Raw genomic sequence first — 14286 nt, 5'->3', positions numbered from 1 at the left:
AAATGCTGACATCACCCTAATATTTTTATTATGAATTGGTAATGGGACTTTGACAGTTATTAATAATATTTGGTCAATATCATCCAATATCGTCACAATCAATAATTCCTGTATCAATAATTATCATTAATATTGCAATAATAATATAGTAATAATATAATAAGCTAGTAATGCAGCATTGTCATTCTTAACATTACACTGGAAAGCAACAGGCTTTATTTACGGACAGATCATCACTGTACAGTAACACTTAGATAGCTAGAGGATGAGAAAGAGAAGAAGATCGATGGAGAATTGGCTTGAATGGTTATACAAAGTACAAAAGCGGTAGAGGGGACAGGAAAGAGTAGAATAGTGTATTGGGACAGATGCAGAGAGGGAAAAAAAGAGAAATGGTGAAAAACAGAAGAGTAGTTTAGTGAACTGAAGTCGAGCTGTGGGGGGAGGGGGGTGGTGGTTGGGCAGAGAGGAGAAGAGAGAGAGAGAGAGAGAGAGAGATAGCTAATGATCACAACATCGTCTCCCAGTTCACTATGATCAAAATATGAACAATTTAATTACAGAGTTCAATGCACAAATTAAATTACACGCAACAAGCTAGTTCTTATTATAATTATTACCATTATTATTACCATTATTATTATCACTTATCACCACAGTTATTTCTGTGACCATTAAAGTAGATTAGAGTGTAAAAAATATATATTTATCTTCACAATTCATTGTAATAGGACTCATCAGCTTGTTTTAGTACAGCAGAAAAAACACAACTCCCTATAATAATAATAATAATAATAATAATAATAATAATAATAATAATAATAATAATAATAATGTTTTGTATTTACAGAAATTTCAGTACAATCAAGACTGCCCAAGCTGAGCGGACACTGTAAATATAGCAGGGGTAGTGCTGTATAGCAGGCTGTGGTGAATGTCAATTTGGCTGTGAAATGAATGGCTCTGGAGGGCCCAGTTTCTGTAGCAAAGGCGGTGTCAATCATCAACAGCCAAATTAATATTGTTTTATCTTTATTTCTTGGAGCATTGTGTTGTGGGAGTAAAGGAATGTTTAATATAGATTGTGCAGCACAGAGGACCCTCTAGCTAAGAATTCTGTTTCAAGGGCAGACCATGATCTAGCTTTTTTTTTTTTTTTTACCTGCAAGACTATGTACAATTTCATTGGCTGAGTACATCTACAATGCATTTATGGCGTAAATCTGATGCACATAAACGCACGTTGTGGTATGCATTGTGAAATACCCTTCATGTTAGGTAGTTAGGGTTAGGAGTCAGGAGTATTTGCTGTTGTGTTGGATCTATGTGTTGAGGTGATCGGCATGGTAAAGCACAGTGTAGCATATACGTGTTTGGCCCTTTTTACTCAGGTGGTCTGCATTACGATGGTCAATAATTGTGCAGTAGTAGTGTGTGTGTGTGCGTGCGTGTGTGTGTGTGTGTGTGTGTGTGTGTGTGTGTGTGTGTAAAGGCTCAATGCACTTGAGTGCTACAGTATCTATTGTGCATGGTGTTCTTGAGCTTACATTCTACAGCTGGTGGTGTGGTGATTTCAAAATGTGTCAAGTCATGAGATTTGGTGTTTTTAGTGCTGCGGAGTCATCAGTACGGACGTTGTGTGCCAATTGGCTCAGTAACGCCTGGGAGGGCCGTCCCACACTTCCTTCTTGATGATGATTCGCTGATCATCGCTGGTGTCGCTGGGTGAGTCCACCACTTCTTCATCCTCCTCCGCTTCTCCCTCCGTGTCTCCTGACGTCCCCATACGAGACTCATAGGACTGAGGGAAACAAGACACCATCAGCACACTGCAAATGTACATTCTCTGTACCATAGCATGTGCAGACAGAAAGAGAGATGCGCACACACAGGTAGACATACACACATACGCTTTGCATCTATTTTTAATTTTACTGAATACGTAGGTTGGCTTTACCTCCATAGGGTTGACAATGATGGTGAGCGCAGAGTCATCCCATTGGCTGTTACCATCCTTTGACCCGCCCCTGTTCCCATCACCCCGGCGATGGATGGAACGGATTCGGAACACACCCAGGATCACCATGAAAACCAAGAACCCCACACAGACCATAATGATCACTGTGGCTGCCCCGGGTACCACTGAGAGAGGAAAAAGAGAGAGATTAGAGCATCACATTAATTTAGGAAGCCAGACTGAGAGACAGACAGGTACCTAGACTGGGGAGTGAGCGGCAAAAACACAAATGGATAAATACACAAACGAGAGAGAGACCTTTAACACCTTTGAGGGAGTCCCCTAATCTATTGTCATTTGTTTTTCACCAGTCTATCTTTAGCCCCTTGTATTTCATACCTAGGACCCTTTGACAGACAGACTGACATGCAGACATACAGACAGACATGCAGATACACAGACGGACAGACAGACATACGCACAGACGGACAGAAAGACACACAGACGGACAGGCAGATGTACCAGAGTTGTGGTGTGGGTTGGGTAGGGCGTGTCCACTGAGCTCGCCGGAGCGGTGAGAAGGGTGCAGGAACTGCTGTTGTGAGGCCAGGAGGTGTGAGGGGTGATACAGACTGTCCAGAGAGTGCAGGAAGTTCACCTGGGAGGAAGAGGAGCGTTAACGCGTACGGTACCACAAAAGGGAGCAGCACGGCAGCCGTAAACAGCCAAGCAAACGCTACAGTCAGTGCGGGCTCTACCTCCAGTGTGATCTCATTGCTGGTGTACCGTCCGTTCATCTCCGAGCAGGACAGACGGAATCGTCTCTCGAAGCGGGCGGAGCCGCTGGTCAGCCGGTAGCGAATGGAGCGGAGAATGTCCTCGTACACGGAGATGGACTCAGCTCCTGAGAGAGAGAGAGAGAGAGAGAGAGAGAGATTTGGAGATTTCACCCAAAAACAAAACACAGACTGAAAACTCCTGAGAGAAATTAGGGATTTCATTCACATATAATACACTCGATGATCACTTTATTAGGTAGACCTGTACACCAGCTCATTAATGCAAATATTGAATCAGCCAATCATGTGGCAGCAACTATATGTATAAAAGCATGCAGACGTGGTCAAGAGGTTCAACTGTTTTTCAGACCAAACGTCAGAAGAAATGTGATCTAAGTGACTTTGACAATGGAATGATTGCAGGGTGAGACAGGGTGGTTTGAGTATCTTAGAAACTGTGATCTCCTGGGCGTTTCACGAGCACCAGTCTCTAGAGTTTACAGAGAATGGTGCAAAAAACAAAAAATATCCAGTGAGCAGCAGTTCTAGGGGCAGAAATGCGTAATTAATGAAAGGTCAGAGGAGAAAGACCAGACTGGTCAAACCTGACAGGAAGGTGACATTAATGCAAATAACCACACATTACAACAGTGGTACGCAGAAGAGCATCTCTGAACACACAACGTGTCAAACCTCTCAGTAGATAGGCTACAGCAGCAGAATACTTAAGTCTAAAAAATAAGTAATGAATACCCAATAAAGTGCTCACTGAGTGTATATAATTCACATGATTTAGTCATGGTACATTAGTACATACACTGTAGTTTTGAGTATCAATCATACAAAATCACTGTAGGATGGTAGGAGATAATCCCAGTTAATTTGACATTAATCTTTTTTATCCCTCAAGCTGAATTTGAGCTGCATTAACTCAAATTCAACTTTATACAGCCGAGTGCCAAAGAGAACAATGCAGCAGTCTTAAGTGTTTTCGGATGACTAGCCCCCAGGGAGCATTATGGGCCAGCAATCAGACGCATTCAGACACTCTTCACTCATCGTAGTGGAACGCTTCCGATGTTAATCAACCAGCCAATGCATTTTCTTTTGTCTCATAACTATTGACCGTAGGTGAGTTAACAGCTCCTGTGCCAGCAAATGATTTTAAGCCTTCTACAAATCTATGTGCAGGTCCTACTATTTCACATTTCAAGCCATTTATCATACATTTCTTGCTGAGAAAAAAAAAAACCATAGCAATACCTAGCAGCAAGCGTATGCAAGAACAATGCACAATTGTGCTGAAGGTGGACTGCAGTGTGTGAAAGCACAGGTGAATGTAGACGCACACACAGACAGCCGGGCTGTACCTGAGATCGTTAGATACGCTGTTGTGTTGATGATGTCCAGCCCTTTCTCTCTCACTGATTGGACGTCCAGCAGAAGCTCCTCCCGCTGTGGATTCAACTCCTCCCCCAGGGGCTGCACCTCACAGCTGTCCAGCGTGTGAGCCACTGCGTCTGACATAAGTGCTGTGAAAGACGACATCATCATTATCATCATCATCATCATCATCATCATCATCATCATTATTATTATTAACATTATTATTATTATTATTATTTATTCCTTGCCAGTGTTTTTGTTATTGTTTTTATCATAGTTTTTTCATGTAATTATTGTGACAAATATACAGTAAACGCTTTGGCAATATGTATTGCATTTCACCAGAATTTAAATTGAAATAATGAGAGAGCGAGAGAGAGGTTTCAAAAAACGAAGAGATAAACAGAGGAATATCCTGTACTAGGAGTACTTCTCACAAAATGGCACACAATCCTGCCAAACGTGGCTGCCAAAGCTCAGGAATAGCTGCTTGCTAATGAGTGAGAAGCCTGTAGTAAAGTGCGACATTTACTGTACGCGCGGTCCAAATCGCGGTCTGGGCACTCCTTAATGGATCGGAGTCGATGATGAGATTGGAGCAGAATCCGTTTCCTGGGGTGAGCAGACACCCGCGAAACACGCCGTGGTTCTTCTGGGACGCACGCGGGCTAATTATTTCTGTAATTTCCTCTCTGTTTAGCCTCTCTCTGCCCACTGCCAGAGCTGCTCCGGTGAGTAATTTGGAGCAGTAGATATGACTCAGCGGTCTGTGTGGGAGCTGTGACAGGGAGGAGGAGTGGGGGGGCGGGGGGGTTGGTTGAAGATGGACTCACCCCCTCCCTCCATGCCTTGAATGGCGGTATTGATGGCGTGGGAGAGCGAGCACACGATCCTCAACTCTGGGAACAGGGCCACCCCGCGGGGCCCCTCGAATTCGGGAGCCGGCCGGGCCAAGTGGGGGCCCACCCCAGAGAGGGAGATGAGAGGGGCGTCAGGCTGGAGGACCACCAGGTACCCCTCCAGCTGCCTGAGGGACAGACAGCCCTCCTCGCTGAAACACCTGGACACCGGAGGAGGGAAATGAAGCGTGAAAATCCCACACACTGAGCCTCCAGCTGGTCAGCTTTGGAGATGCCTACAGAAATATCATTCACACTAATACAGCGCTTGTGAGATTTGGTGATATGTACAGAAATATTATTCATGCTAATACTGTGCTTGTGAGCTTTGGAGATGCCTACAGAAATATCATTCACACTAATACAGCGCTTGTGAGCTTTGGTGATATGTACAGAAATATCATTCATGCTAATACTGTGCTTGCAGACTGCAACAGGCTAAACCTTGCAAAAACTGCGCAACACACTCTATCAGACTTTCTGAGAGAGGTTAGTTCATACTGCTGCAACTCCTCTCTGCAACACTCCATAACTGTTTCCTTGCGCCACTAAACTTTGGTGTGAACCAGGCTGAATACCGTATGTGTAATTTCAGTGCAGTTCAGCAGTAAATTGACGAAGCTACATCCAGCAGCTTTCAAGCAGCAGATGGACAGCCCGAATGAGTTCACTCCCCTCGGCGAGCGTAGTGAACCAGGGTAACCTGGACAGCGTGGGCTTTAACGCTGGCAGAGCGCACGGGCAGTCGGGTGTCCGGGTGGCGTTACCTGAGCGACGTGGAGAGCTTGAGGGGCCGAGCTCCAGGAGTGGCGAAGCGGAGGGAGTTTCTGTACGTGACCTGCTGCACGGCGCGGTTGAAGCTTTCGATGTCGTCTCCTTCCAGGACCAGCACAGACTGACTGGGGTTCACGTGCACCTACGAGAGAGGCGGGCGGGGTGACATTACATTACATTACAGTCATTTAGCAGACGCTCTCACCCAGCGCGGCGTACAGTAGCCTTTGCAATTATCATTAGCTCCATTAACTATTTAATGTTCATGTTCACTTTTTCCTTTATACTGTAGAGTATGTGTTGAAATGTGTACAATTTGCTTATATAATACTTAATTCAGCAAATTGCCATGTAAAATGAAATGTAATGTAATGTAAAATACTTTGAGATAAAAAACTTAGATATAAATTATTGTATTAATAAATACTTTTAAAACAGATTTTCAATGAAGCTATTGAAACCAGTTGGTTCAACCAATGAGCTACACAGTCACTGCACTGCAGAATGAGCTGCACAGTCACTGCACTTCAGAATAAGCTGTGCAGTGACTGCACTAGAGAATGACCTGCAGTCACACTGCATTGCAGAATGAGCTGCACAGTCACTGCACTGGAGACTGAGCTGCACAGTCACTGCACTGCAGAATGAGCTGCACATTCACTGCAATGCAGAATGAACTGTGCAGTGAATGCACTGGATAATGAGCTGCACAGTCACAGCACTGCAGAATGAGCTGCACAGTCACTGCACTGACACAGTTCATGCCTCTCTCACACCACATTCCAGAGCAGGCAGTGGAAGCCCTAGCCCTGGAGGGCATGTTACTTGTTTTTTGTTTTCACTTTAAAATTAGTCACCCACCCAGACCTGACAGCCCGGGTCAGGTAATTTACCTGTGTAATATCAGTTACGTAAGAGCTGAGTAACAACAGAAACCAGCACACCCAGCATTCTTAAGGGACAAATGTTGCACCATAGCCGATCACCCTGATAGCCAGTGCCTTTTTTTTTAACAGTCAGTTACCTTCATTCCTGATCCCAGGGTCTCCAGGTCACCGAAGTCCAGCCCCTCCCGGCAGGCATACAGGCACTCCACCACGCTGTGAGGCTCCACACCTCCGGGGCGCATTGTCACACCAGACAACAGGCCCCGGTAGCTTCCCACATACCTCCCTGAGAGCCACAGAGGTAACACACAGAGGGGTTAACACACAGAGAGGATAACACACAGAGGGGTTAACACACAGAGGGTTTAACACACAGAAAGGAGTACACACTGAGAGGATAACACACTGAGAGAATAACACACTGAGAGGATAACACACAGAGGGGTTAACACACAGAGAGGTAAACACACACAGAGGATAAGACACAGAGAGGATAACACGCAGAGGGTTTAACACACAGAGAGGATAACACACAGAGAGGATAACACACAGAGAGGATAACACACAGAGGGGTGAACACACAGCAGGGTAAACACACAGAGCGGCCCTCTCAGAGAGGTCTGAACAGCTGTCGGCTTTGCCTCGGAGGGACGGATAAGAACAGGGACACCCTGGCGCAGAGGGATATGCTGTACACTTACCTGAGTCCCTGCCCTCGGGGATAGTGTTGTTCACAATGTCTTTCTGCTTCTCCTCTGGCTCTGAGGGAGGTGGGGATGTTAACATTATTTATCACAGCTGGGATTATATCAGTGTGCAAACTAACAAGGCATTTCAGAGGCAATTAGTGGACCTTCCTGCTACCTACTGTGTAATCAAAAATGATCTAACTGTCTGACATGCTGACTTATCTGGCTGACAAGCCTGCTGTTTCATTTCAAATGGATGACAATCATTGATTTTGCCGGCTGACAGACTGAATGAGATCATCTTAGAAAAATCTATTTGTCTGAAGGATATTAAAACCTTCCACGATTTTCTCAGTAACTGACCATCGCAAGTGATGGTGTCATAAATGATTCTGTGTTGGTTGCATTTGATTGATAGGTACCCCAGCATGCACCAATAACCAATCGCTGACGTGGGGCGGGATTAGGGATGGCTCCGTTGTCATGGATGAGTGCAGGGTCAAAGGTCACACCATCGACGTACAAAGTGACTGAGGGGAACTGGACACTGAGGGAGAGGTGGTGCCACTCACTGTCACACACCTGAGAGAGAGAGACGGAGAGAGGGTCTGAGACCAGGCAGAGCATGCAATACACCAAGCAGCTGACTGACAGTCAGCAAGAGACGGGGAGCAGCCAGACCTTGCTATTGACACTCCGGCTCATGTCAATAATCTCCTTAAATGAGACCTCTAAGCCTGCTTATACAGGCAGCAGCTGTAAACAGCACATTCCCTGAGGAAGCGGCCGGCCCCCTCCCCCCCCCCCACTTGGCCGCTAATCGCAGTCTGCTCAGAGCTGCCGCTCCGAGGGTACCTGCTCCAGCTTCCACAGGAACTTGACAGGGCGGGCGGCGGAGACATCGGGCCAGTAAAACAGGGACAGCCGACAGCCGTGCACGGACAGAGAATAGTGCGAAAAGGAGTCATCTGAGAGAATGAGAGAGAGAGAGAGAGAGAGAGAGAGAGAGAGGAGAATGAGAGGGAGAGAGAGAGAGAGAGGAGAATGAGAGGGAGAGAGAGGAGGAGAGAATGAGAGAGAGAGGGGGGATAATGAGAGGGAGAGAGAGAGAGAGGAGGGGAGAATGAGAGGGAGAGAGAGAGCACTATTACTGAAAAATAGGATAGATAAGTGTTATTTTTATCATACTGTTTGAGAGATGCTTTTATCTGGGTTGACTGGAAGAGCAATAGAAATTACAGGGTAGACATGAAATATGTGCAGTAAATAAGCAGGTTACTCTTGGCGTAACCCACAGCCGAAAAAAAGACCTAGACAGCAATACAGATCAGCCCAGCTCCAAGGAAAATATCAGTTGTTATAAAAATTGTGATAAACTGTCGACAGTAATCAGAAGGACACGGCAGGCTGGTGAACTGTGACTAATGTGATCTCATGATCACTGTGCATTTTGAACAGGTTATGCACGTTAACGCAAAAGTCCCCACCCTAACTACCTGCACATTTACGCCCTGCATTGAGTTTTCCTGTCATTCAAGATGCAGACTAGTTTCTGTGACTAACCATTCCTGGCAGTGCTGCACACAATGGTCTCCTCTTCCCTACGGCTCCCTCTCGCCTGATTGGCTGGGGGTTGGGTGTTAGCCCCTCCCCTCCGCATCCATAATTGGAGGGTGAAGTGGTCTCCGGGCACTGCAGCAGCCACGGAACTGGGAACCACGGCAACGTGCGTCGAACCATTGAAGGAGAACACAAGAGACGAATCAGACGAAGGGAGGGTGGGGAGGCTTGCTGTCCAATTGGCTGCTGGGGAAGGGGGCGGGAGCAGGTCTACCTCCCCCCTCACTGCACCTGGAGAGACAGAGGAAGCAAAACATTTGCCCAGTCACACAAACTGTAATGTTTCTGTAAAAATACATTGACCGTAAAAGATCTGATATTAAATAAAAATAGATCTGTGTATTACCAGCTTGATGACAAAATAAGAACAAATTACTTGGCAAGAGGACTGTTTTTCCACAGGGTGACCTAGGAGCACCCTCTCTGAATACAAATAGATTCACTCACCACACAGTCTGCGTACCGATCTGTCAGAGTAGCTGTCTCTGTCGCAGCCCTTCCCAATATGGCCAGTCTGCAACTCTACGGTGGCCTGGATGTTCCAAACGGTCTCTTCACATGTCTCCAAGTGCAGGCTGGGGAACAGGGGCAGGCTGCCGGACCCAGGGCTGTACTCCACCCGCTTCGACCATCCTAGTGGAAAGCAGAGCATTCCCAGTGGCTGTTTGGTACAGCTTGCAGCAAGCTTAGCAAGCCGATGTCAGCATACTGTGGTTGGGGCTGTTTATAGCGATGGTGACAGTCAGCGATAAATCTATGTGTTTGTTTAGCAGGGACAACGCACGGCTCAATTAGCCGTACGGGTTAGCTGAAAGCTAAACGGCGAAGTGGGAGCAGGAAGCCCCAAACGCGCGGCAGTCATTTACCGATCCAGCCGGGCTTGCAGGAGGGTTTGACAGTGATGATGACCTGGGCGTCCGTTTGGGCGCGGTTCTTGCCGCAGTCGAAGGCAGTCACCCAGAAGCTGTGGACGCGCTGTCGCCTCGAGTCCAGAGGCTCGGTGTTTTTAATGTTCCCTGCGATTGAAGAGCAACGACAGGGTTAACGCGGAGACAATGAGCACTGGGCAATGAGCGCAGACGGACAATGACAGGCCATTCACATCAGGCAGTCGCACAATGCCCCTGGGCCGCCCCTAGCCCAGTTTGACCCGCAGTTTAAAAGAACTTCACCTCCCCACAGCAGATTAAGCGCCTCATTCGCTGTAGCGGTAGAAAGTCATCACACAGTCTCGCTCAATCGATCTTATGGCAATTGCTGGAGGTTGCTGATCTTTCATTGCCATTCATCAGGCCAGGAGAAGTGTGTGAAAACCAGCCATTATGAAACTGTCAGTGATTTGGGGGGGAAGTGCGGGGCCCCTGTGTCTCACCGTCGTTGTCGATGGCGAAGGGCACGTTGGGCGTGATGATGTCGTAGAAGCAGATCTGGCTGTACTGCGGGGAGCAGTCGGCGTCCAGCGCCTCCACCCTGACCATGCGGTCGAACAGGCGGCCCTCCGGCACCGAGGCCTCGTACCGCCGCTCCACGAACACAGGGGAGAACTCGTTCACGTCGTTGACGCGCACGTGAACGGTGGCCCTGAGGGGAGGGAGAGAAAGAGAGGGAGGGAGGGACGGAGCGGGGGATAGAGAGAGAGAGAGAGATCACACCTGACCAGCCAATGAGACAAAGTGTCGCTAAACCTCTCACAGCCTTTAGTTCGATGAACTCATTATGACACCCTACATACACCCTACATGCGCAAAACCAAAGTATCTACTCATACAATCACCCGTGCCCACCAACCACCCCTGCCCAGTCATCGAAGCAATCTGGGAATTGTAGTTTTTCCTCACTTGTGAGACTTCTTGCTGTTGACCCCATCAGGGCCCTCCCCGCAGTCATAGGCCTGAATGGTGAAGCTGTGCTCCCGTTGGCTCTCGCAGTCCAGGGGCTCTTTGGCACGGACCAGGCCCTCCCCCGTCGACCGATCGAGGACCACGGCCTCGAACTGAGCCCCGCCTGAGGTGCCGCTGTGCACCCTGAACCCACAAATCTCTCCTAACATGGACGTAGAGGAGAAAGGGCAGTTTGGATGGGTAAAAAGCCATTATTAAAGGTACAACAGGTAAGATTTTAGTGTTAAAACCTTGTTACAAGACCATTGTAAATCCTTTCCTATCATTGAAAAAGGCTCACTGGCGTGTTGACTCACCCTCTGCCTGTGTTTATAGTGCTTAAATTCGGGTTTCAAAACATTGCCACAGCCAATGGCGTTTCAACGTCAGCACGTTCACAGACAAGGGGTGGGATAAACAGTGTTTGTTACGGCAATTCCTCTCTTGACTGTTAGAAGTCCAAAATGACCTATTGTACCTTTAACTATTATTAAATATAGCTAGAGAATGGGACAAATTGATGGGAGGAAATTACAGTGCAATAAGGCATGAAGTACAGTAGCAGGATAGGACACTGCAGTCAGGCACAGGCAGATATTTACAGGTACTCTGAAAGATGACTACCTGCATAGTGCAGTGGGGCATCTTTGTCCAGGGCGAAGAGCGGCGGATTGAGAAGTACGGTGTTGTCATTCTCCATCACTATCCCCTGGTACTCTGTCTCGATCCATGGCTTGTGCTTATTGGCTGCGTGAAACGGGGAACCAATGAGATACCGTTCAGCAGTCTTCACAGTCTGGGCCAAGATCGAGCAATTTGCTGCAGCCTAGAGAAGCAGGTGCCAATCCACACCGTGGATAGATTAGTTGGGTATATTTCAACCGACCATGCTCTAACCCCAGAACGAAATACTGCAAGATATGAATATTCACCACCAGTAACAGCAGTTGAGCAGTTGGCGTTCACAAAAACTGTAACCTCACTTACAAATGGGAAGTTATGAGAGTTTATGCAGAACAATAATAAATGCACAAGACATGCAAGCATACGAATAAGCAAGCGTATCATGTTTCAGGTGCAGCTTAAGTATAGAACTGAGATGTGAATACTACATCTTCTGTGAAGTTGGCAGTGCGGTGGGGGGGGGGGGGGGCTGTGGACAGGCCCGGCTGACCTACATACTGCACTGCATATAACCGCCCTGAAACAGGCTCCTTGCAGTATAGCTGAGTCCAGCCATGTACATACTAATCTCCAGATGAGGAAGCACGTGGTTGGAGGAATCAGGAAACTGTCCGGCGCTCCCTCAGCAGACACCGCCGCACGCAGGTTTAGTAGGCCTAACGAGTCCTCTCTTTCTTTCGGTCTGCGTCACACCATCATCGTTCTTTTCCGTTCACTTTTTCCTTACTTCAATCCATTTCAGCCATCAATCTCTCTCACTCACTCCCTCCCTCTCTCTCTCTTACTCACTAAGTGACACAATATTAATCTGAACATCAGGCCCAGGGATTACGCACAGGATTGCATATTGAAACACATTTATTTTAATATCTCTCCCTGGTTGCTTAATATTTCCTCACTGCGCCAGATTCCTCCTCTTTCTCTCTCTCTCTCTCTCTCTCTCTCTCTCTCTCTCTATTTCCTCTTTTCCTGATATTGCATATGCTTCTCTCTCTCTCTTCCTGTTTTACACTTTTCTTCAACACCGTTTGCTTATTTTTTTTCCTCCTTCCGTTGCTGAACTGGCAGTAAAATAAAATTTGACAGTCAGGAAAAATACGCCGTTCATGCACAATAGGCTTTTTCTGAATGACATAGCACATATGTCTACACTCCGGCAGCATAAACGAGAAGGGTTCATATCTGCACCAATAGTGTCACATATGGAATCTATCGTGTTATCACGGTTTCAAGTTATGATGTACCTACAGCTAAAAAATTAAAATTAAAATTTAAAAAAGCATTGTACGACTACAATAATATAATATAAAACAACTGATGGCTATACATTTACATATATTACATGTAGTTTATCAACAGAAAACAGTCATTGACATACTTGGAAAACAGTCAGCTACAGGTAATAAAAAGGCAATAGCAACCATTATTATAGTAATAGGTGTGATAATACTGATACTTTGAAATAAAAAAATAAAAAATAAAAAAACTTACCTTTGTTGCTGTGTGCACCCCAAGTCAAACACAGTAGGAGAAGGGAGAGGAAAATTATTCTTTCCATCTGTAAGGACGGAAAGGGGAGGGGAGGGTACAGGGTAAGAAGGCAGTACTACTGTATTACTGTAAATGAGTAGTGTGTGAAAAGATGGGACGGACAGACATGCATCAATTTGACCAACAACTGACACAATCAATTTCAAATCTAATCCAAGTAAAAAATGATGAATAAATAATGAAATAATAATAATGATTGGAAAATACCATATCATACTCCCTTGTAATCCATGTCTCCACATACACACACAGAATGTTAAGCTATACACATTCATGGTCAGATATGCAGTAAATCAAACTAAATATGAATATTTATTATTTAATACAACTGAAATATGAGCAACGGGAATAACAGTAATGGTATGTGATGACCAGGTGCTGGAGCCAACATACAGTTAGCATACGAAAGGTAAACAGACATCTATAGACAACCTGCATAAACGCAGAGTGTGTATGTGCAAGCACTGCTAGGATCGTAAATGTCATATCTAAATGCATGAATCATAGCCAGTTATCTAAAATTAGATTTAAACAATCCGGTGCTGTTTAATCCGTTATCTTCATAAAGGCAGACAATTCATTTTACAGTTATTCGTGGGTCAGAACCTATATGAAGAAAAATCTGAAAACAGACACAGAAAAAAGCACATGCATATGTAGAGACAGTAACTGAAAAACATTGGGATGGACAAAAATACACGCTTACAGTAGCTATATGCGACATTCAGTGATTTTGAAAAACATTTTGATTTAAAAACAATCGATTCGACCATTTCTGACGGCAACAGTCATTGCAATTTCTAGGCGGCTTCAAAATGACTAACGCTGTTGGAAATGATGGCAAAAAACACAACCCGTTGATTTCACAATACTGTAACGCTTTTGGTACCCTGTGCGTTTCCCTCTGCCAGAGCATCAGTCTCACCTCTCGTCTGCCTCCCTCTCCTTCTCCGCTTGATCGAGTTCAAATGATAGGTGAATGGAGTGATGTTGATATTAAGCAAAGTGTCAACGTTTAGATTTCAAACTGGAATGCGTATTCAAGTGAGTACTGTCAGTTTGTTGTCCCCGTTTTCAGCATAAGTCGTGTGAAAAACGATGATGCTGAGACATCGATGCCACCTCCCTCTCCGTATCTCTACCCGCCCACACTGCGTCCTTCTCTCTCACTCCACTCAGC

At 46.0% G+C, this 14286-nt stretch overlaps 1 protein-coding gene across 1 annotated transcript; it reads right to left on the bottom strand.

Moving 5' to 3' along the window:
• Positions 1–11: 11 nt before the first annotated feature.
• Positions 12–14250, bottom strand: clstn3 (calsyntenin 3). The gene is made up of 19 exons (XM_061236063.1): positions 14032–14250; positions 13047–13113; positions 11496–11618; positions 10830–11034; positions 10364–10572; positions 9858–10007; positions 9439–9624; positions 8935–9222; positions 8227–8339; positions 7794–7953; positions 7384–7443; positions 6820–6968; positions 5789–5937; positions 4956–5182; positions 4107–4268; positions 2716–2861; positions 2480–2615; positions 1958–2142; positions 12–1801 (listed from the first exon to the last, which is right to left on the bottom strand). Exons 2-19 carry the CDS (start codon positions 13111–13113, stop codon positions 1652–1654), a joined length of 2865 nt encoding a protein of 954 aa, XP_061092047.1. The 5' UTR covers positions 14032–14250; the 3' UTR covers positions 12–1651.
• Positions 14251–14286: the final 36 nt, after the last annotated feature.

This window comes from Conger conger, chromosome 1 (assembly GCF_963514075.1).
Source record: "Conger conger chromosome 1, fConCon1.1, whole genome shotgun sequence".
Classification (NCBI taxonomy): domain Eukaryota; kingdom Metazoa; phylum Chordata; class Actinopteri; order Anguilliformes; family Congridae; genus Conger; species Conger conger.
The sequence above is the reverse complement of the archived record's forward strand: the minus strand, read 5'-3'. Positions and strand labels throughout refer to the sequence as shown.